The sequence below is a fragment of the Larus michahellis genome, chromosome 10, assembly GCF_964199755.1.
Source record: "Larus michahellis chromosome 10, bLarMic1.1, whole genome shotgun sequence".
NCBI lineage: Eukaryota > Metazoa > Chordata > Aves > Charadriiformes > Laridae > Larus > Larus michahellis.
Window position 1 is genome coordinate 11,296,130 of NC_133905.1, and position 21,371 is coordinate 11,317,500.

At 43.7% G+C, this 21,371-nt stretch overlaps 1 protein-coding gene across 18 annotated transcripts in view; it reads right to left on the reverse strand.

Moving 5' to 3' along the window:
* The window catches only part of FOXP1 (forkhead box P1), a 391,349-nt gene that overhangs the window by 13,030 nt on the left and 356,948 nt on the right, over positions 1 to 21,371 (reverse strand). For 15 of the 18 annotated variants that reach the window (XM_074603302.1, XM_074603310.1, XM_074603299.1 and 12 more), the window contains 6 exons: positions 20,729 to 20,816; positions 14,646 to 14,729; positions 5,793 to 5,994; positions 5,605 to 5,684; positions 4,848 to 4,949; positions 80 to 201 (listed from right to left, as the gene is read on the reverse strand). In XM_074603302.1, coding sequence (XP_074459403.1) covers positions 80 to 201; positions 4,848 to 4,949; positions 5,605 to 5,684; positions 5,793 to 5,994; positions 14,646 to 14,729; positions 20,729 to 20,816 — 678 coding nt within the window. The remainder of the gene's footprint in view (positions 1 to 79; positions 202 to 4,847; positions 4,950 to 5,604; positions 5,685 to 5,792; positions 5,995 to 14,645; positions 14,730 to 20,728; positions 20,817 to 21,371) is intronic. The other 3 variants (XM_074603308.1, XM_074603318.1, XM_074603309.1) reach the window with 1 other exon arrangement.

Genomic DNA, 21,371 nt, shown 5'->3' on the forward strand with positions numbered 1-21,371 from the left:
GCTAGCAGCCAAAAGCCTCTACGTTAAACTGTAAGCATGATCCAAGCTAGGCTAAGAAGTTCAAACATGGTGGACATACCCACTGATCTTTTGTGGCCTTCGTTTTTGGAACTCTTGTTCATCCACTGTCCATACTGCCCCTTTAACGTTTTCTACTCGCACAAAACACTTGTGAAGACTAAGATTATGACGCACTGCATTCTGCAGCGAGTATAAAAGAGAAAACATTCAAAAACTTTCTATGAGAAAATGCTCATCATCGTCCAAGAACAGCAGCACAGTCAGCTTGACAGTCCTCATTTTGCAATGTTAAGCCCCTTCCCCTCCCCACACCCGCTTGCTTCCCCCGGCTCTTTATGTCTTATTTTTGCAAAGACAAAATAAATATAAAAGCTTAAACCCCAGATTAGCAATTCAAGTTATTCTTATCAATTATCCCCAGTGTGAATGAGAACAGCCATCATTTTAAGCATGCATGTTGTATAATACAGCACATTTCATACAGAACACAACACTGCTTAAACATTTTCAAAACAAATATATATGCTCTGCAAAGAGAAACTTGTCCTCTCCTGGAAAAGAAAGCGGTTAGAAAGAACAGAAAGGATTCCCATGTAAGTGCAGACGGCTCAGTTTAGCAGCGAGGCACCGGAGCTGGTGCTGCTGGGGTTTCCCACAGCTGGGCTAATGTGAATCAGGTGCTCAACCTCCGTCCACATCCACGGCATGGACCAGGGGCTCGGGGGGCTCAGCAGCACCCCGCCGGCCAGCACGGCATCGGCTCCTGCCTCCACGGCTTGCTCTTATATGGAAGTTGGCTCCTATTTCTGGCAGACTACTGTACTGACTGATCTGAGCCTCTGCCAAGTGAAAACATGAGGAGGGCTCTTGGAAACAAAGTGATAATATCCCCACAGCTCGTCACCCAGAGGGACCCGCGCTCATGGCATCCCATGCTCAGATGTCCTCTCCGCAGCTCGGCACCAGGGAAGGACGAGCCCGGCCAACCCCTCCGATGTGCTCGGACCTCTGCTGAAGCTGGACACGAGACCCGTCACTTTGTCACTTGGCTTTTCTGTCCCTTTTCCCTCTGAAACGGTGCCAAAAGCCTTGTTATTCCCCAAAGGGAGTGCCATGCTCCTTCCCTGGTTTTAGGAGTTTTCTGAGCAAACACCCTACTACAAAGCCACTCAGATGTGTACATGGAGCTTGTCCCCAGCGCTGCTGAAAGGGGTTTGGTAAGCAGGGAAAACAGAAGAAGCCATTTGCTGAAAATATGCAGGCGAACAAACTCCATCCATCATCACTGGCACCATTGATTTAGTCAATCTGGTTGACTCGTTCGCAGGCACAATGCCAGCCAAACACATGGCCTGGGTCTAGGCAACCAAGAGACTACAATTTTTTTTCCTTCCATCGTCATCATCGTCTCCTTTTTTTTTTTTTTTTAATGAACATCGGGTCTGGATGGTGAAAGGGAGCTCTAATCATGAATGTCTAAATCACTGTGCAAACAAAGGGTACGCACAGTGCATTTGTCATGTAAATGAAGAGGCAGCCGTGTGTGTGTCTGGGAGGGGAAGGCTGAGACTCTTTTTGCTACTTTTCCATTTCTCTGGAAATCGCTCGCGCTGTCCCCACGCTCCCGTCCCCGGAACAGGGGAAGAGTCAGGGCTCAAACTGCGTTTGCTCAGCAGATGTTTGAGTGCAATCACGTCTCCTCTGGCTGTAGGTGCCCCATCTCGGCACTTGGGCTTTTCCACACTCATCTGCTCGTGAACTGGTGGAAAATTAAACCTGGAATATGCTTTTTCTCCTATTAGCATCCCTTGTATGAGCAAGGCAGAAGTCTAGCAGAAAGTCAACTTGCCCAGGAGGGCTGCTTCTTTCTGCCCTTACTTTCTTCTGTTCTTATTTCCTAATGATATTTTGTTGTTGTTGTTCCCTCCCACCTCTCCCAGATTTCACTACTTCTGGATTTTTTGGCAAAATCCCCATTTTTGAGGGGGAGGAAAAACACGCAAACGCCCCACACCTTATGGGCTAAAATCAGCCAGCTCAGCAAGTGCCGGTGGGTGCCGCAGTAGCGGAACCCAACACAGGGCTGCCGGCCCACATCTGGGTAACTCAGGCAGTTTCCTGTGAAAATGGGAACGCTGTCAAGTCTGGAGCAAAATGTAAGAATAATAACGTTATTTCCCCCAGTGAAAGCTGATCTTGTAGTTCATACAGCAGTTGATCAAATGCACGCAGCAAAGTTCAGCGAAGTGAGTCCTCGGAGTTTGTAAACAGTCTCTAAATACATGGCTGAGCAGGAATATTTGTATTCTTCTTTAAATAAATTTAATGCCGGAGAAATACTTTAGAGTGTTCTTGCTCTCCTGAAGTCAATGTGCCATTGATGGTTAAGGCTGCTGGATCGGGCTCTCGCTGAATACGTTGAGACAGACAAGACATCCATGAAGTCTTGCCCTCGCTTTCTATTTTCCATGTGATCACTTATTTAAGGAATTCACGGCAGAAAAAAAATTGTTTTGTTTCCCCTGCCTCTGGATACTTGCTATCTAACAGTTTTATTTGAACAATACCCCAACGTTTCGGAGCCACACCTGCAGCCTGTGCCTCATGGCTGCGACTCAGTGCCAGCAAATTACTCCAAAAAAATAAAAGCAAACAGACATTGCCTCTGACCTGTCAGAACCAGTTCACAGTGCTCCCCCAGCAATCAGCTTAACAGAAAAATTAGGAGCTATTATTGTAAGATTATATATTTACCTTGTTAAAAATATTTGTATGCAAGCCACTTTTGCAGAAAAATTACCCTGAACATGCTTGAATGTAGTAAATGAAAGGGTTTGTTATTTTAATAACTGCTCAGGCTCTGCTGTACTGCATTTTGGGAAAGAGGTTCGTTTTTTAAAGGTCTTTATTCCTGCGCTCTTCTGTGTTTTTGAAAGAGGGCTCAGGGAAGCTTGCCCACACCAAACCCTGACCCTAAACTTGGGGAACACTGACCCAAATGCCCCCTAAGCATTAGCTGAAGGTGAGAGCAAATCAGCACGTATATATTCAAATTATTCTGATTCTGCAATTAGCCCCTTGTGCTTGTTCTGCGCCCCGTGGGCTTCCCATCATGCCAATCCAGAGCTGCATTTTCATCCCTGCTGTTCCTGAAGGCTGGCATAAATCTGAGCAGCCTTCAGCACGAAAACCTGCATTACTTCAAGCGGTTGCCAATTTTGCTAGTGCCGGTGGAACCTGGGGTGAAGCTTCTCTTCCTGGGCAGGGGAAGCAGGACCTGGACACCTGCACAAGGTCAAGGTGTCCACGAGGGGTCTCCAAATGGTATTTGCCTCCCTGGGACACATCTTGCCCTTCTGCAAGCCCGAGGGTCTGCAGCTCAGCCTCTCTCCTCCTCCTCCGCAGAAGCACACTGTAAGTGCACGTGGCTTCTGGGGCTGGATTTTACGTGATGCACAAAGCTAATTCCTAAAACTCGCCACGCAGGAGATACGGCCAGGGCTGCCTGCTGCCTTCTTCCGCTCCCTCCTCCACCTCCCTCCCCTTTTGCTGCTGGAATTAAATAGGATTTTTACTTCAGCACCCACACCTGCAGCTGCTGAAAAGTCCTACTGGAACCACTCCAGCAGCAAAAGACAGGCAGGTCTAAAAGGATCTTAAATCAGGGAAAGTTAATTTCCTTTCTGGATAGTAAGGAAGCTGCAAAGTGAAACACTGCTCATGTTTTCCAACTGCAGTGAAGAATCAAAGCAGCAATCCCAGAGACTTTTCCTGAACCTAAGAGCTTCTAGACCAAGGTTGAAAATGTACAAAATTGCACTGGGATCTGAATTAAAAGCAAAACGTGTTACTAAATCCCACACTAACTTCCAAGGAGCGTTTTTAGCTTCATCCTCTGAAGGATTTAATCCTAAATGCAGGCTGAGACAGGAAAAACAGAAGAGCTGATGAAACAGCATGTACGGGACATATTCATCCTACCTGGTCATTTGAAGTTGTTTGAGAGCAACAGAGTTGTCTAGATTAAGAGAGGCTCAAAGTACCACGGGTGCAATTTTTACAGCGATACAAGATCCTATGATTCGATTCATTCATCTGTAATTGCACTAGCTTCAGAAGCCAGTGTAGCTCTTATAATGCTATATATAAGGGAAGGAGTGGCCCCCCAAAATAGAAAATAAAATTAACTCCCCAGACCTCTTATCTAACAATATGTGAGATGGTTATGGTAGGAAATCTAAGTGACAAATACCAAGTTAAACACACTTCTTATTGTGAGGCCTGCTTCTTGCATATTATGTTCAATAAGCTACAGCTGTGTGATTAAAAAAAAAAAGAGGAAGTTCATAACAGATCTGTATATGTAGTTAAGAATTAAATGACTGAGGAAAGAAATCCACTGATCTATAGATCCTAGGGAAAAAAAAAATAGGGAGCTTGTGATTACAGCCTGCGTAAGTAAAAAGACAAACAGTGTATCTTCCACTGACACAATAACTTTACCTCCTTCTTTTTTTTTTTTTCCTAATACGTTCCAGCTGAAGGGCTGAGTTTCACTGCTAGCAGCAACCACACAGAGGAACTCGTGGCATAATCACAGAACATAAAAGCCAATAATGGGGATTCAATTAGTGGTTTTCAAAGGCAGAAGAATTTTTCTGCCAAATATCAAATTGTTCCTGCAGATAAGGCATCCAGTGCGTGTCAAAACTGCCGATCTAAATTTTCATGTCCACATGTCGTTACAATTTGTTATGTCATCAGCAATGCCTATTCTGTACATGTCAGACACCGAAGGCAGGAGGCACAGGCGGGCGAAGGCTTACCTTCCACGTCGCCGCGTTGCGTCGGAAGTAAGCAAACATTCGCGTGAACCAGTTGTAGATTTCGTTTAGTGTTAGCTGTTTTTCTGGAGATTCGAGGATGGCCTTGTGAAGCAAAGTGATCGCGAGATCAGTTACAAGCGCCCCAGTACAAAACAGACTCACAGTTTTATTTTACCAAATACAAAAAGGAAAGAAAGGAAGAGAGGAAGAAAGGAAGAAAGAAGAGATTTGGAGCAAAAAATCCAAAGGAGGGTTTTCACAATATGAACTAAGATTAATGGCTGTATTTAACAGTTCAATGGCAAAATTCAAAATGGAATTATCTAATTGTTTTGAGTTTTTATTTCTGTTTCCTTACAGAAATATTAATTTATTAGTCATTCATAAAGCAGAATCAAAGAGAAATGCAAAACATTTCACTAGCTGATTAAAGCTCAGTAATTATTTAGAGCTCAGATTAATTCTAGGGATCAGAGATTACTGTAGCTTGTGATAATTGACTTGCCATCTTTAAACAGGCTCATTTTCACTGTTGTGTGAAATGAATTTCCTAATAATCACATCGTATTGTAATACTTAATCAAAAGCAATTATGTTATATATTGCAGTTCTAAAAACCCTTATAGTAAAGGTTTGAGCATTTGAGCATGCTTACATACCAAAGGTTTGAAAATCTATTTAATCCAGAGTGTGCACATATAGGGAGATATATTATTTTTTTTTCCTAATCCAAGTGTGTGGTTTTGGCTCAGCTTACCTGTCTAATTAAAGATGCATACGTGAATGGTGGTCTAACTTCTGCGTTCTTATAAAATTCTTGGTTCTGGGCAATATCTGCTAAATAAGAGCAATTGTTCTGTTATCACCACAGCCCGACGCCGCCAGGCTGCGAGCCAACAGCCAGCCGCCCGACCCAAAGGGGCTGCGCCACCAGAACCCCTTTACCTGAAGAAATGGGGACGTTGTATTTATCCGAGTACCGCCTCCGGATGGGTCCGACGTTGTGCATGCTCGTGGTAGTGATGACCGACGGTCCCTGTGTGACGGGAGTGATGGGCGCAGTCGGGGTGGTGGGAGTATGAGGTAAGCTCTGCGGAGACGCCTCGGACGCCGTCTTGGAAAGCGTGACGCTCGATACCAGATTCAGCTGCGGAGGGAAGGACGAGGATTTGGTTACAAATTTCTGTATTTCTGGCTAATTAAGGGCTGGAGAGAAAATACTCAGTAACGGGGTCTTCCTCGGTTTGAAGCAGACAACACAGCCCGAGCGCTTGCTTCGGCAAAAAGTGCTGTTGTAACATCTCCGTTTGGAGCCAGTAAAGGGAAATAAATATATACATTTCTGAATAGATTTTTTTAAAAAAAGAATAGCCTGCTGCCAGAACTACAATAATGGATTTTTATCTAAATCTTAAAACAAGATCTCACACAGTACATAATCATTTTAATATTTTATTTTAGTTCCATTGTTTCACAATCTAACCCCCGCACGTCTCTTATTTCCATGCTATCATTATGCATGGCTTCTAATCAATCTTCTTGGATATTTCATTGAAGGCATCAGGCTTAAAATAAAAGGCAAGACTTTCCTAGGGACGTACTAGGGAGAAATGCAATCTCTCTCTTCAGCATTTGGGCTTTTTTTTTATTCCTTCCCTCTGTTCATCCATTTTAAAAGCGAAGCCCAGAGTAGGTTAACACTGGAATAATTTAATTAATCACACTGCATGAAATACTGCAAGCATTCAGCCCAGCAGAAGTGGCACCATTATTTTTTTATTTTTTTTTTCCTCCTAGGAGGGAAGGCATCGGCGTTACCTGCCCGAAGCCCAGCCCCGGACAAATGGCATCGTGCCACAGCAGGCTGCAAACCACAACTGCCTCTGGGATTGCGTATCAAACCCAGCTCCAACTCAAGTGTTTTCGATACACAACCCTATTTATATAACCAGCATCCACATTCCTCCCCGACCCTTTCTTTTTTGCCCTACAACGCCCTTTGAAAGACGATGCTCCATCTCAATAGGTCACTCCTGCTGCAGTATTTTAAACAAACAATCCGATCTCTTAACTACAACATCAGAAAAGACGACTGAGAAAAGGGCTCTTTGACTACTTCCACGTTTCCTTCCCTTAGGCGGTTTCGCCAATAATATTGGTGAAATCCTGACCCCATTGAAGTCAGTAGCAAAATTCCTACTGAATTTAACAGGGCCAGAATTTTACAACTTTTGTTCGTGATTAAAATTCCTTTTTTGCCGGACATTAAACCTTTTCAGATGAAGGCACGGCGCACTACTTGGCTATGCCCCCAAACATCTCATGTTTATCCATAAGGCACTCTATTAATTTTCCTCGTATGAAAGCAACTAGATGAGAAAACTCCCGTTACCATGCCTCATATGAGTTAATAGCCACAAATAATGCTGCTTTATAAAAATAATGGGATTTATCCAAAACAAAGGTAGTGGAAAAGGAAGGAATCTAGTATTACAGAAAGGATACCAACACAAAAAGCCCAACAAGAAAGGGCGCCGTGAGCGACAGATAAACTGTGATTGCTTTGCCCTCCCCATGGCGAGACAGAGCGAGCCCAGGGAAGCCCCACCACAAATGCCATGCTGGTACACTGGTGTCACTCCAAGGGAAGGAGGTGAGAGACCTGCAAACACCCATCCTTCTGTGCCAGGTGCTCACAAAGGATGCTTCACCTTCCAGCAGGAAATATTTAACGCCTCGTGGCGAGGCTGGAGAGCGCGAACCCGGCAAGGGATGGCGAAAGGCGATATATGAAATGTGGGTATTGATTTCCCTGAGCCTCCCACACAGGCACGAAGCGCTGAATGCAGCCCGGAGGTGAGGACGCCGGTTCACAGCCCCGCGGTGCTGGGCACGGCCACCACGTGCCACCGAGAGCCCGGGCCGCTTGTTGACTGGCGTGATTTAAGGACACTGATTAGAGACATGTATATAGTAATGTCTCCCTGTTATCCATCTATTACATATGATAAAAGGACCAGTGACAATAATAACAGTACAACTGACAGGTCTCCCTGTGAAATTAAATCTACTGTATTTTATCTCAGTTTCTAAATGGACATTTTAACAGTCCAATAACTGCGAGCAAATCTGCATCAATTCTAAGTGCCCGTCTCCAGCACGGGCTCGGCAGCCGGGCCCTCCTGTTGGAAAGATCACCGCTTCTGCTTCATCGTTACGGCTCCAACTACTCCATTTCACAAGAGCCCCCTTCCTTTTTCAGCGTGTAAAAACTTAACATTTAATCTGTTTCTACCAGAGAACTGCGAGAAAGGATCCACAAAGGTCAGCGTTCCGTGCTTCAAGAATTTGAATCGAGTTAAATTTCTTTAGGCTTTTCAGCGTAGGTAGCAACTAGGAATAAACACAGAAGAGGACGAGCAAAGGGGGGGGGCCTTTAACAGGCTTGACAAATGACACTGTGATTCACACCCACTGCTGGGCTGCCACTAATAAGCTACAGAGGAAGCAGCCAATCTCAGCTAATTACCAGATAAAATTGTATTGTAAGGACTCTAATTAGGAGATGCTTATGGAGGTGATCTAATGATTAAACGCTGCATCCGAGTGACCCCACCATCAATGTGCGGTGGTGCAAGATGTCACCGGAATATTTTGTAGAAACAGTAATTTTATTTCAAGGAGGGGAGGCAGTAATATTTGTAATAATGGCTATGAGGTAAACTAATTAAAAGACAGTTCCTAAAGGAAGACTGTGGCTTTGAGCAGCTGTGGCCGTTCCAAAACAAAGTGCCAAATCTCAACAGAGGAGCTGCAGTCAAGTGGAAAATTTCTGCCTGACCTCTGCTCTCGCTATTAATTTGCAGGAAAACTAATGACACATATACATATTCCCACAAAATTGTTCTAATTGCTAATTTGCCAAAGGAGCCCAGTTTCCAAATTAAACATGACTGCAGTCTGTGAGGAAAGAGAGAACAAAAAGCTGGAACGCAGCGAGTGTGCTGCGTTTCACCTCCGACGACCATTTGCGAGCCTGAACCAACAAGTTAATGAAACACGACCTTGTCGATCGCTAGCGAAGTTTTTTCCTTTTTCCGTGTTTTATTTGATGACACTCTCCTCTTCCAGCCAGAGTCCGATCCCTGCCGCTGCCGTTCCCAAAACACGAGCTGGGGAAAGGGAGGAGAGAGCTGCGCTCCCTCCGCAGACCCTCGCTGCCGCTTTCTTTGTTGCATCTATAGCACGAAGGCTGAAAAATCGGTTGTGAATTAGAGCAGAATAACAAATTATGAATGGTGTTGGTTTTGTTGCCATCTTGAATTATTAATCCGAATGGTAAACTATTAAATCTTAATATTGGCATCAATTAGAAACTTGAAAGCAGCCGTGGCTGATTGTGCAGGGCAAAGATCAGGGAGGGACTGGGCTGGGAGGGTTTCTTTTCCTGATGGAAACTCGACACGGTTTCTCCCTGTTTGCATTTTCTATTTAAAAACAAGTTACTATGATTAGAAAAGTTGTTCGCGTTGGTATTTTGCAAACAGCCTGTTTCCCACATACCGTAATTTTTGGATGAGGCATGGCTGCTGTCAGAGGGCAGGGAGCCCGAGGCACGGAGTTAGCACTTTAATGAGAAGAACTCTTGCACTGCGCTGAGGCACAACGTGGGGCACCCTCCAAGTACGCCGGAGAGCACAGCCCTTGCATTAAAGAGTTAAACGTTTTTGCCATGTTTGTACTGGGGATGGGGGGAGGGAGGATTTCCTCCAGCCTTAGAAAACAGAAAAAACAAACAAAAAAGCCCCAACCCCCCAAAAACAAGAAGAGGGGAAAAAAACCTAACAGAAAAACCACCAAACCCCGCAAGTTTGAGGTCCTAAAACTCTGCAAATTCAATCCCTGAACCTTGTTGGGTGCTTTCTTCAGTTTTGTTTTTTGAGGACGTTTCCTCATACTGTTTTAACTTAATCATAAATGCCATAATTGTTTCAGCGTTCAATATCCTGCTTAGGATTTTATTATTAACCTTCCCCTTCAAGAAATAGCCATGTCTTCCTACTAAAGGTGAAGACTGAGTCATTTTCTCTTTTTTCTTTAGATATAAACAAGGCAGAGAGGTAACCCTCTCCTTCACCTGGTAAAACAGATTTCCAGTAAGTGGCTCTCCCATTAGGGCTCAGTCTGATTTCTTTTTGTGTAAACATTTCACGTGACAATAGCGGCCGCACATAAAAAAGCCTCCGAAACTCTTTTAAAAGAAACAAATAAAAAAATATATATGTATTTCTAAGCGTCACAGTGGGGCCATACCCACTGCTGCAGGGCAGCGACTCCTCGGCGATGGATGCTGCCGCTCCGGTCCCAGCTGGGGCAGAGGATTTATCTGCACAGAGTTCCTGGGACTGAAACACTCCGGAACAGAGAACTCCTTTTCTCAGCGCCGAGGGTGGGAGAGAAAGCTGGGCCTAAAACTTTGTTAAATGCTGTGTCTTCCTCTCCCGTTTCAGCCTGGACACATGAGTGCATGAGATGCAGAGCCTGGCAGGCAGCAATCACTTAGCAGGTGTTGTTATTGGCAGGAACACTAAGGAAACCGAAGCTGAGGAGTGAGACTTAATGAAAACCAGTATATAAAAACAGCTTTTGTTGTGCTTGAGAATCTCTCTTTATTGCTGCGTATCGTTATTTTTTCAAACTATAAAGTACGGCTACAGCAGCTAAAATGCTCAGTCATTACCTCAACAGTTAAAAGACTATTTTTTTTTAATGCTTTGTTATTACAGTTGCTAAAAACAGTATTTCAAAACAATCGTAACTGCTATGGTTAGGGTAAAAAAATACATTAAAGAAGGGCTATCTAACAGTGCGTTTTATTTAAAGTGCCAAAAGTTTCTTTAAAAGTTTTCTGTCTATTTTTAAAAGACAGTTATAGCGCCTAGTACGCAGGATTACTTGTTGGTTGATGCTTTTTCCTTTTCCTTCCCTTCCTATGAACTCCGACATAAGTTAATCCCCAAAAGAAAGCACATTTTCATTTCAACCTATTACGCTGATCACTAACACCAATGAAAATAGCGTGCAGGGGAAGGTATCTTAATCGCAAATCCAGAAAGAAAATTCTTGAGAAATCGTTGTTCTGGCTTTGGTGGTGTGTTTTGTTGTGTTTTATTTTAACTTTGAAAAAAATTCACCTTATAAAAATATGCCAGAGTGTATTCCTTCACAGACAGCTTTGTTCTTACTTTATTCAGGTCCTTCAGTCTCACCAAAACAACACATGGAGCAGCAACAGGAACTACTTTGCCTGCTCCGAGTGTTAAATTGTGAGATATGTCCATTTTCTTTTAAAGTGCTACACCGTTGGGAATTTTAAGGATGAAGTTGGACATTTTTGAAGGTGGCACTGAGCACCCCCCCCCGGCTGCTGACGTGCTCTCCTTCCCCACTGCCCTCCCGTCTGCCCAGCAGCTCCCCGGGAGCAGGCAAAGAGCTGCCCTTTGAGTACACCAGGCATCAACAGCGACCTCCCTGCCTACGCACCTATCTGGCAATGATTTGGGCCATCCACCACTACGCTACATAAGTACGTGCTTAAATCTCATCGGCTTTAATAGGACTAAAGAGCTTTACTGAACAGTTGTCTTGGCGGACTAGTGGAGTGAAATGTACTCCACCACCCTACCTAAGGTCAAAACTACTGCAAGGAGCCAAAGCCACCCGAAGGTGGGGATGTGATGGATGGACACAGCGACACTGGACAAGCAACCCTTCCCTGAAGCTGGGCGAGTTTTGAGTTGATGCACAACCACCAAGAACCTGGCTGTGGTCCAACTAGTCCAAACTGTCCAAAACCACCCGCTCGGCTACTGCCTGAAGCCCAAAAGGCAAAGACGGCACCAACGGTCAGTGTGGATTACAAATGGCACGTGGTAAACACAGACCCTCAGTCACCAATTTTACCTTCCAGTACCAAAATAGTTTAAAAACAAGCATTAAGATCCTTTAAGCAGAATAAAAACATTTCCTCAGTCACGAAAAGGCTGTAATTTTAAATCCCAATTCACTGCTCTGTTTGGATTCGCAGACGCTCTTTCCTTTAGAATCACCGATGTACCGTAATATATTAATTCTAACATACACCTTGCATTAGTTATGTTGGCAAAAAAAAAAATTAATTACTGGATGTAAAGAATACTTTGCATTGCAATAATGGTCATCAGATCTTTTTACCAAAGTCCTATCCCACTGAGTTAAAAGGACTGGGGTCTAGCACAGTCTATGCAACGCCTGTGTATTTTTTTCACTAGGAAAGCACGATTTATGCAAAACACTATACTTCTACATTTTATAATTAATTTTCAAATGCTTCACCTATACATATTTTAATAATTTCTGATTTATCAGATGGTATCTATAATAAATTTTTCTATATTTCAATAAATGAAAAGAAGGCAGTTTCAATCCAACAACAGAGTGCCACACAATATAGGCCTGTCAGGCACCAATTTTTACTTCTAACATGTAAGTTAAAGGATAAGGAATTTATAATGCTGCCTGTGAACGAAACCACTTTTCATACACAAATGTGATCTTTTTTTTTCCAAAGGGTAATACAACAGTACATTTACATAAACTAATCCAAACAATCTATGTATTTGACAATGGCAAACCTCACACAGACTGCCTATTGTTGGTTTACATCTTGGAGTTCTTTATGTTGGCTTGTAACACTGCTCTAGCTGTCAAAGGTTTGACTTGGACTCTAAATAAATGGTTATAGAAGTGCTGTGCAGCGATATTGGACTTCTTTGCAAAAGAAAACCTGCTGTGTATGAATTCAAAAGCTATTAATTTTTCAGTCAAAAATATTCATGCCTATTTCTTTTAATAAAGAAACACTGTGCTGAGCAACTGAGAGATAATGTTGACTAGTGGTACAGAATTTTCAATAGAGCAGTTAAAAATAAATTTAGTAGGAGGTCCCCAACAAAGCTATAATTTTCCAGAATGTAAAACATTTTTAATACTAATCAAGACAGCCCTTTTCCCCCTGCGTACACTTTTTTTTTTAAATTTTTTTTTTTTCCCTGCCGCTTTTCCCTGTTTATTAGCTGTTAACACTAATCTTCATGGCGACACCGCCTGGTATCTCCTTAGCCTACAACACCCGCGAAAGCTTCCTGCCCTCCGCGGCTGAGCATCGATCACGAGCTGCCTTGCCAAACGCTGCTCGCCTTCTCATGATTTCCTCCCTTTAGTTTTTAATCCTTCCTCCTGAGGGGCACCGCTGTTATGAAAGGCCTCAAGGCAGAGTGCTTTGAGACTCCTAGATTATTCCGCTGTTTTAATTTTTAATCCAGTAAGAGCTATAGAAACCAAACCTCCTCCCCATTCTGTTGGGTCTACATACTTTGCCAACAATGCGCTGAAGCATTTGCATTCAGGCTGAGATGGATGCGAGGAACTAGAAGAACGCTATTTTTATAGACACTGTAAGTAGTTTCTACTCTAGAGGGCTGGCATCCACCGGATCAAGCAATTTGCAGCATCTCAACAGCTTAAATGGAAGGGTTTATACCTACCACTCAACTCTCTCCAAGAAGGCACCGAAATTTCCCGTTGACTTCAACATCTGCACCAGTGTTGCTGAATAGCCTGCAATTTTATGTCTAGTAGCCTCCCTATGCACTTCTGCAGCCATTTATTTCCAACTACATGGAAACTGAGAAATCCTTTTCTAGTAAAAATGGGTGCGCGAAGTGTTTAATGATTTTATGTTCTCTATCTCTGTAATGTGTTCTGTTTCAGACATTAATTTTGTCTACCAACTGCATCTTGGCAGGCTACCATATTTGCTGGGTTAATAGTCTGACTCCTTTTTATTTCTATCACCATAAATCACACATATATGGGCGTGTGTTTGCTTTATTTATAGAAAAAAAATCAGTCAAAACAGATAAACCAATACTTTGTCATTATGCTGCATCATTGCATATTGATTAAAATTGCTAGTACTAACTATAGATTGTCAACGCTCAATTAATTTTCACACAATGACTCAAAGCAAAATCAAATAAAGCCAGTGTACCTTTAAATCTTACAAATCTTAAAATCAAGAAGCAAAGCACTCTCTCCATTTTGAATAATCATTGGAAGCTCTGAGGAACATTTTCAGCGTTAAGAGGTTGGGAGAAACCAAGGGCTGAAGAAGAATCATTTTGGTCAGGGAACGAGACGGTGGCTTTGCCTGGGTTTGGGGGTACCCAGGAGTTGCCTCAGACTCCAAAGTTTCCCCCACACCCCCTTTTTTAAAGGGCAATCTGGGCTGGAGAAGGTTTCCCTTCTCAGTTTCAACAGTGTAAAACTTGATACTGGGTAACCGCGATTATCATCAAAACGTGCAGCTAGAGTCTCTTCTACCATAAGTGTCTGTCACACAGGGAGAAAGAAAAATAAATATACTAAACGTAATTTAATTACTTCTCCTTCCTAACACTTCCTAAGATTTCATGCAAGCTGGACTGATGCAAAGCGACGTACAGGCTAGTATGCGAGGCCAGAAAAAGGCCCAACGCCTCAGCTTTAGGGCAAAACTTCTTTCAAACTCCCTGAAGAGAGGGGGACAATGAAACCCGGGTGCCCATGGTGGTGCCTCCTGCAAAGCGGCACTTTGCATCTCCTGCCCGCGACCGGCTCCGAAGCGGGCCACGCTTCACATCACGCGCTCTGGTGGGGAACAGGAAAGGGAGGTTTGCTGTGAGGTTTTGTTTGCTTTCGGCACAGTTGGGTACTTACGGGCTGAGGGGTGGCTTTTGGTTCAGTTGACTTCACATGCAGGTGTGTCATCATGGCTTGCAGGCGCTCTTTATCTTTTGCAAGCTGAAAGGGGGGAAAAAAATATCCTCTGTTACTCGTACGAATATAACCCGGCCTCTGCTTATTTCTAATTAAACAGCTGGCACCGAGGCATGAGACAGAAGAGTTTTATTGCTGAGCAGTTTGGAAATTGTATACGGTCTATTCGTGAGGTAAAGCTAACGCGTGGTGCTGGGTGTCACTATTTCCCAAAGCAAAATGCATTAGCCCTCGAGTGAGAAGAGCTAGACCTGCCGGCACCAACAGCTTCACTCCAGCCCTGACAGCTAAAAGACAACAGTGAATCATGTTTATTAACCAGCCCCACTCCAGCTCGGGAGGTGCAGCAGAAGGCAAGGCAGAGGCTCTGAGCTGTGTTTGCCTCCTTTCAGACCAGAAAACAAGCAGCACAGATGGACCGTGGCTTTTACGTCACGTACAGGCTTTGTGGCATGAGCAGCAAGTGCAGAGACAGCGCTGGTTAAACCACACGAGGCACCTCTGCAGGGCATGGTGGGCAGCCTCGGCTCTAGAAAACGCCTTGCCTTTACTTGAGAAGGTGGCACAGCTCCTCAGCCAGCCACCCTGGGCTGGAAACCCAAGCGTGGGGCAGGAGCAGCAGTGCCAGTTGCCAGCATCTCTTTGGCATACGCCTGAGGGCAGCAGGCTGGGAAAGGCTAACAGCATCAGGAACCACCCCACAGCACTCATCTCGGGGCTCCCAACGCTGCAGGACCAATGCTTTCACCCTTTCTCATCGGTCACATCATGCCCAAGAGTTGGGGCAAAGCTCTTGATGTCTCTTGCATTTTTTGGTTGAGGTCTGCACCAAGCTGATGTCTCGGGATCACACCATATGCATCCTTGGCCAGGACAGCTTCCCAACGCATTTAGAAGACATTGGCCAGACACTAAATCTCATTATTTTTGGAAACAAGAAATTTTTTGTATGTGCCAATAGGACTTTTTCCAGCTGCTCTTCAAAAAAAAATACAGTGGAAAGATATTAAGAAACAATGCGAATGAAAAAGGGGTGTAACCTACATGCCCAACATAAAGGCTTCTACTTCCAGCAGGACTCAGACCAGGTTCTTACAAATGACAATTTTTGCAGAGCTGAGTTTTTGTTTTAGACAAGCCAGATTTCTGGTGCCAAGAGGAGAACTGTGCTCACATTCCAGCAAAACTTTAAACAACCTGATCACCTTATCACTGTCATCTGTTTGTAGCAGTAAAGTTGGGCTAAGTATATATAAATGGAGACTTGGTCATAAATCCCCATTCATAACCTTAGAGTCAAGGTTGTCTTGCTCTCCGCAAGGCGAGGGGTTTCTGCCTGTGCCAGAAAGGCGTCATGATGGGACAAAAATTGGCACACGGGTTTCCAAGACAGGAATTAAATAAAGGAAAAAATGGTGTCACCACTGTGCGCTCTGGAAGTGCAAAAGCAAAATCACAGGGCTTTTCAAGCGGCTGCTCCTTTCTTGGTCAAAAACCTCAACGGCAAGAGAGAAAACCCGACACCTCCAGCAGCTCTCCTGCAATCTCTTCACCAGATCTGCGCTGGACTTCACAGAAGAGCCGAAGGGCAGCAACGGGCTCTTATCGTACCACTGCAGCAGAAACTTCTCCCTCTGAGAGTCCTCCGAGGACCTCTTCAGAGAAAGGAGAGGTCTCCCGCCGCAGCCGCCGTGCTTCACACAAACCAAATTAAAATCAAGCAAGAGTTGGACTCTCAGCGCAGGTCTGTTGTGCAATCTCTCATTCGGAGCAGCGGCTGGGCACACGGGCTGCTTGGCAGGGTCACCTGCGCATTAAATTTGGGTCTGCAGGCTACTGCAGAAGAACAACATCTTCTAGCCAAAATAAATAAGAGGCCGGCACCTGAAAGCTTCCTGCCCGCACCGGCGCGGCAGCAGGAGGGAGGGGTAGCCGGGCAGCACGGGGCTCACCCTGCGGCGCTTCCCCCCCGGCCCCCGGGGCGAGACGGAGCCGTGCACCTCCCTCCGAACCGCCGGGGGCCTTGTTTGTAGTGTTTTCACTCGTCAGCTTCGCAATGCTTTTAACGCCGTTTCTGGTGGATGGAGGTTATTAAAGATCTTCTCGACATTTCAGGCAGACACACGCTAGCATTTTGTCATAGTCTAGGAATTCAAACACTCACCCAGTTAGGCAGGAGTTTAAATTATGAAAAATAGAGGTCTCTCAGTTTCAAAGCACTGAAGAGAAGTAAAAAAATCTGAAGAATTTCTTTAAACTGTTTTTCCCTTAGGTCAGGAAGCAGTAGTGATAGAAAACTAGAATGTCACTAGCAGCCCTCTGCTCAGTGGGGTCACACAAAAGAAGCCACGAGGGCTTGCCTGGCCACTGATGGGAGCAAATTCTCACTGGTGGCACTCACTGGAGTGCAGATGGTCCAGAAATGGGGATCATACGTCAATTTGCTGGAAAATGCTATTGATCTACTGATAGTGTTCTTGGGCAAGGACTGTTCTGCCATGTATGGAAGGATCTGCTCTGTACAGGGGTCCTGAGGACTATAATACAGTCCCATTTGGAGCCTCATTCTTTTTTCCTATATCCATTTGGAAAGCTCTGCATGGTGGGAGATTTCAGATGGCCACAGAGTTCTTCATGCTAAGCTGATTTTGTGAGGTCTCCCTCACCTCTGTGGGGTACGAGCCAGGCATCTAAGTGTGGTTCACCAAAAACACATCCAGAGCAAGCTTCACAAACTTGGACACCAAGACACATGCCTTGCCCTGGAAAAGTTAAATCCTGAAACTACCCAGGTAGGAAAGGCAGGAGAGGGAAGGCACACAAAGCACGGGCCAGAAGGGGCTCAAGGTGAGGGGGCAGCATGGGGGTCTGGTGACCAGGGAGCAAGAGAGAAGACGTTAGGCACAGATGATGGAGAAACCGCACAGGAGGAAAAACACACAGAAAACAATGGCAAGGAGCAGCAATGTGAAAATGGAAACCCAGCGAGGGCACTGAACAGGGGCAACATGGCCACATCTATGGGAAGGGGAGATCACTTCAGCAGCAGGATTTTGGACAGACCAAGGACAAAGGCAACATGCAAGAGACAACCAAGATGTAGCCTCTTCCCTCCTGTTGCGTGCCCAGTCAGGCTGTGCAGCAGGAAGGTTTAGGACCCACTGATCAAGAGTGTCAATGGATGCTTTAGGAAAAGGCCCAAGCAGTGTTTTCACCATGCTGAAAATGGCCAGTTCTCTTCACATTCTCCCATTAGGAGATACTTTTTTAAACTTATCATAGCCTTGCGGCTGTCCTGAAATGTTTTTCCACGCAAAGGTGATGCTGCAAAATGGATGTCCTATTCCAGCTAAGAACTAGCTAAGGACAGGGATATGTTCCTGTGTCTGTGTTTTACCCAGCAGCCCAATTCTCACTATTTAAAATAGCAACAAATGATCATGTCATGATGGTTTAAACAAAGCAAAGTATGAGAAGATCTCTACCTTGTCTGTGATATTTTAAGTATGTTTGTGATGGAAATGCTCAGACCAAAGCTTCGAGATACTTCTGCAACGGGGCATTTGCCATCAAACACAAAACAGGTATGACCTGTTTTTTTCAAAAAGCTCATTCAGAAATTACTTTCTTTAGAAGACGTTACGTTATCTCTGTCTATAAGACTGATAAAACTATTGTGCGTGAAATAAATAAGCATAAAGGAAACAAGAGAGGCTTGCATTTGGGTCCATCACACTCAAAACCTAAAGTGCGTCCCTCAGGTGGAACCAATTTCTTAAATTCTAGCCTTGTCTTGATGGGGCTGTACATGGATGAGTCGGTGCCATGGTGCTGGACCCTGAACAGCATGTGATACTTCACAGCTCCGCTACAAGGCAAAGTTTCTCGTCAGTGCTGAGCACTATGGGTCAAGTGGGAAAGGCTGTGGGTCCCTCTGCTATCTACACAGCTCAAGCAGTCGCCCACAGGGCTTGCTGTTGCCGCTCTGTTGGTGAAGGCTCCTCTGCGGGAGTATCACGTCAATGGTCTTAGTCCACCTGCTCCTGCTACAACCCGTTGGGCGCTGCAGACCACTTCATTGAAAACCCTGCTCTTGGGCCAGACTTTGTTTTAATATGGTTCTGTGCAAAAACAGGTCACAGCCAGACACACTGGGTGCCGGAGGACAAATCCTCGTACATATTTAGGGAAATTATTTTTTTTAAAGTATCCAAGGACTGATCCACAGGACGAATGGAGAGGATAAAGAGGGGAGTTAACCGGTACATTTCAGACACAGGACCACCCTCCTCCTCCCCCTATCCTTGCTGGCCAACGCATAGGTGGTCTCACTCTGATTATCAACATCCCTGTCTAAATTAAGCCTCCAGTTCATCCTATCTACTGGGCTAGTACTGTTGAAAACTATAGTTTTCATATAGTTATGATTGTTAAAAACAAATCCAGAACTTTTTGGCCCTCACACCACTTTGAAATTATGTCCTTGTCTTGGGGACCTCATGCTGCCTTCCCGTGCAATGACTCTAAGCTAAGAGGTGTTCCCTAGCGCTTCACTGGTGTGAAGCTGGAATGATTAGTCACTTATAACAATTAGCAGAATGCACCGCTGATAAAATCTTTCAAAAATATTGTCAAGGGCTTACGGACAGGCGATAACCAAGTATCATCTCTGTCCTGTCCAAGTGTTAACACAGGGCATCCTCCTGTAGTTTCCGGCACAGCCGTTCCCAGCGACTGCAGGATTAATGCTCTTCAAGCTGACTCTAACCGAAGAATCTCGATTTACCTTCAGCCTGAATATTACTGCATCTTGGTAAAAGATTATCTCATATCTCGGTTTACCAGGAAGACTGCAGGTTTTTATTTTTTTTTCTAATTCCCGAGAAACTTGTTAAAATAACAGACCATTTCTCATAACATTTTCTGCAAGACTCTGATATTTTATGACTGGTAGTTTGATTTTTATAAAACTGGTATTAAAATAGTTTATATTGCTTCAGCTAATAGTGAAAGAGTGTCACGACCAGCGTGTTCCTGAAAGTAAAATTTAGGAAATATCTACGAAAGAAAAAGGGTAATTTGTAAGATAAGAAGATAAAAGACATTTTTTTAAATGCTTATCTTGAAAAGTAACAACAAGAAGTTTAAGTGTGTTTTTGCTGATTTTTCTCTCCAACTATTTGAAGCTATAAATGACTTAACTCAGTAAAATTCCAAATGTAATTATCTTCTGTACTTAGCCCAAGGCTTTCCATATATCTCTACACTGCTGTCTTGCATACAAAATAGGTTTTTCAATAGCTGGTAACTATATAATGTACAACATTGTTTTAATTTCCCCTTCTTTGCTAACCTCTTGCCTACACACAGACACACTGTCAAAGCCGCCCAGCCGGAGCGCGAGGAGCAGGGAGACAGACAGGACTCAAAAGCATTTGGAAAGGCAGTTACACAAACAGGTCACACCTTTGCATCGCATCCAATATATTCCAATTTACCCCCTTTTGTGACTTTAAAAAAAAAAACACTAATTTGCTACAAATGGCAAAAAATAATAACAGCAGTAGTAGTAATAATAATAATAATAATGATAATAATAATAGTAATAATAATACATGGAGAGTGTTAGTATATGAGAGACCATCAAACAAGCCAGGTCATGCAGCGTTTTGAAATAAACATCAACCATTTCCCCCGTGTACCAACAACTCTAAAAGAAGGGGACCATATTTCGCTCGCCCCCCTCCGCCCCCCCCTCCCCGGGTGAGTAGAAAAAGCATTAGATACATACTGATGGATTTCCAATCAGTCAGCCTGTTTAAGTTTCCTATTTCTTTTCAAGTTACGGTTTAGAAAAGAGGAAATGAAGCTGCAGTTTCTTTTGACGGTTTTTAAAACTACTACAAGAAGGTTTTGAAAGCTGGTTTTCAATCACAGGGGGAAAAGCAGAACTCATTTTTTATTGCTGTCAAGAATTGGATTTGATTAATACTGAGGTAATATTAAAATAAATTTTATTTTACCTGTAGCTCTAACTGCTGTACAACCTGCATTTGTACTCTACATTGGGCTGTACTTCTATCATCCAGCGCATGCTCACTGTTGAGATGTCTGTAACAATACACAGAAAATCATTAAGTGAAATGGATAAACAAAAAGGAAAAAGTAGTTACCAGGATGAATAAGCAATCTGAATGTTATCCAGCAGGTCTTCATCAATATCTGAGATTTTTAGGATAATTTTTAATTATTTTTTTTCCTCTGTCCTGCACTTTGGCTTGTCTATCTTCCCATCACTCATTACATCTTAAGCACATTTTTTCAGAAGCAGGCTCATTTGTATCTAAGAGAAATTTTGCAGAACAGTTGTTTTTCCTCCATTAGGTAAATGAAAGTGCAATCAAGAAACTATAGTAAAATAATTTCATATATAATTTTGTATTACTTGACTGTAAGATGCTGGATATATCTAAATGGACACATGCAATACATGAATAATTAAATCCCACAGAACCCTCATGTTTACGTGATTAAAACCAAAATAAAATACATGATTGTGTAAAGAACAAAAAAAACCACACAAAATTTGGTGTATAAGTATGTGCAAAATATGTACCAATAAAAGAGAGAAAAATACGGACAGTTACTGTAAAACAAATCCTCTTC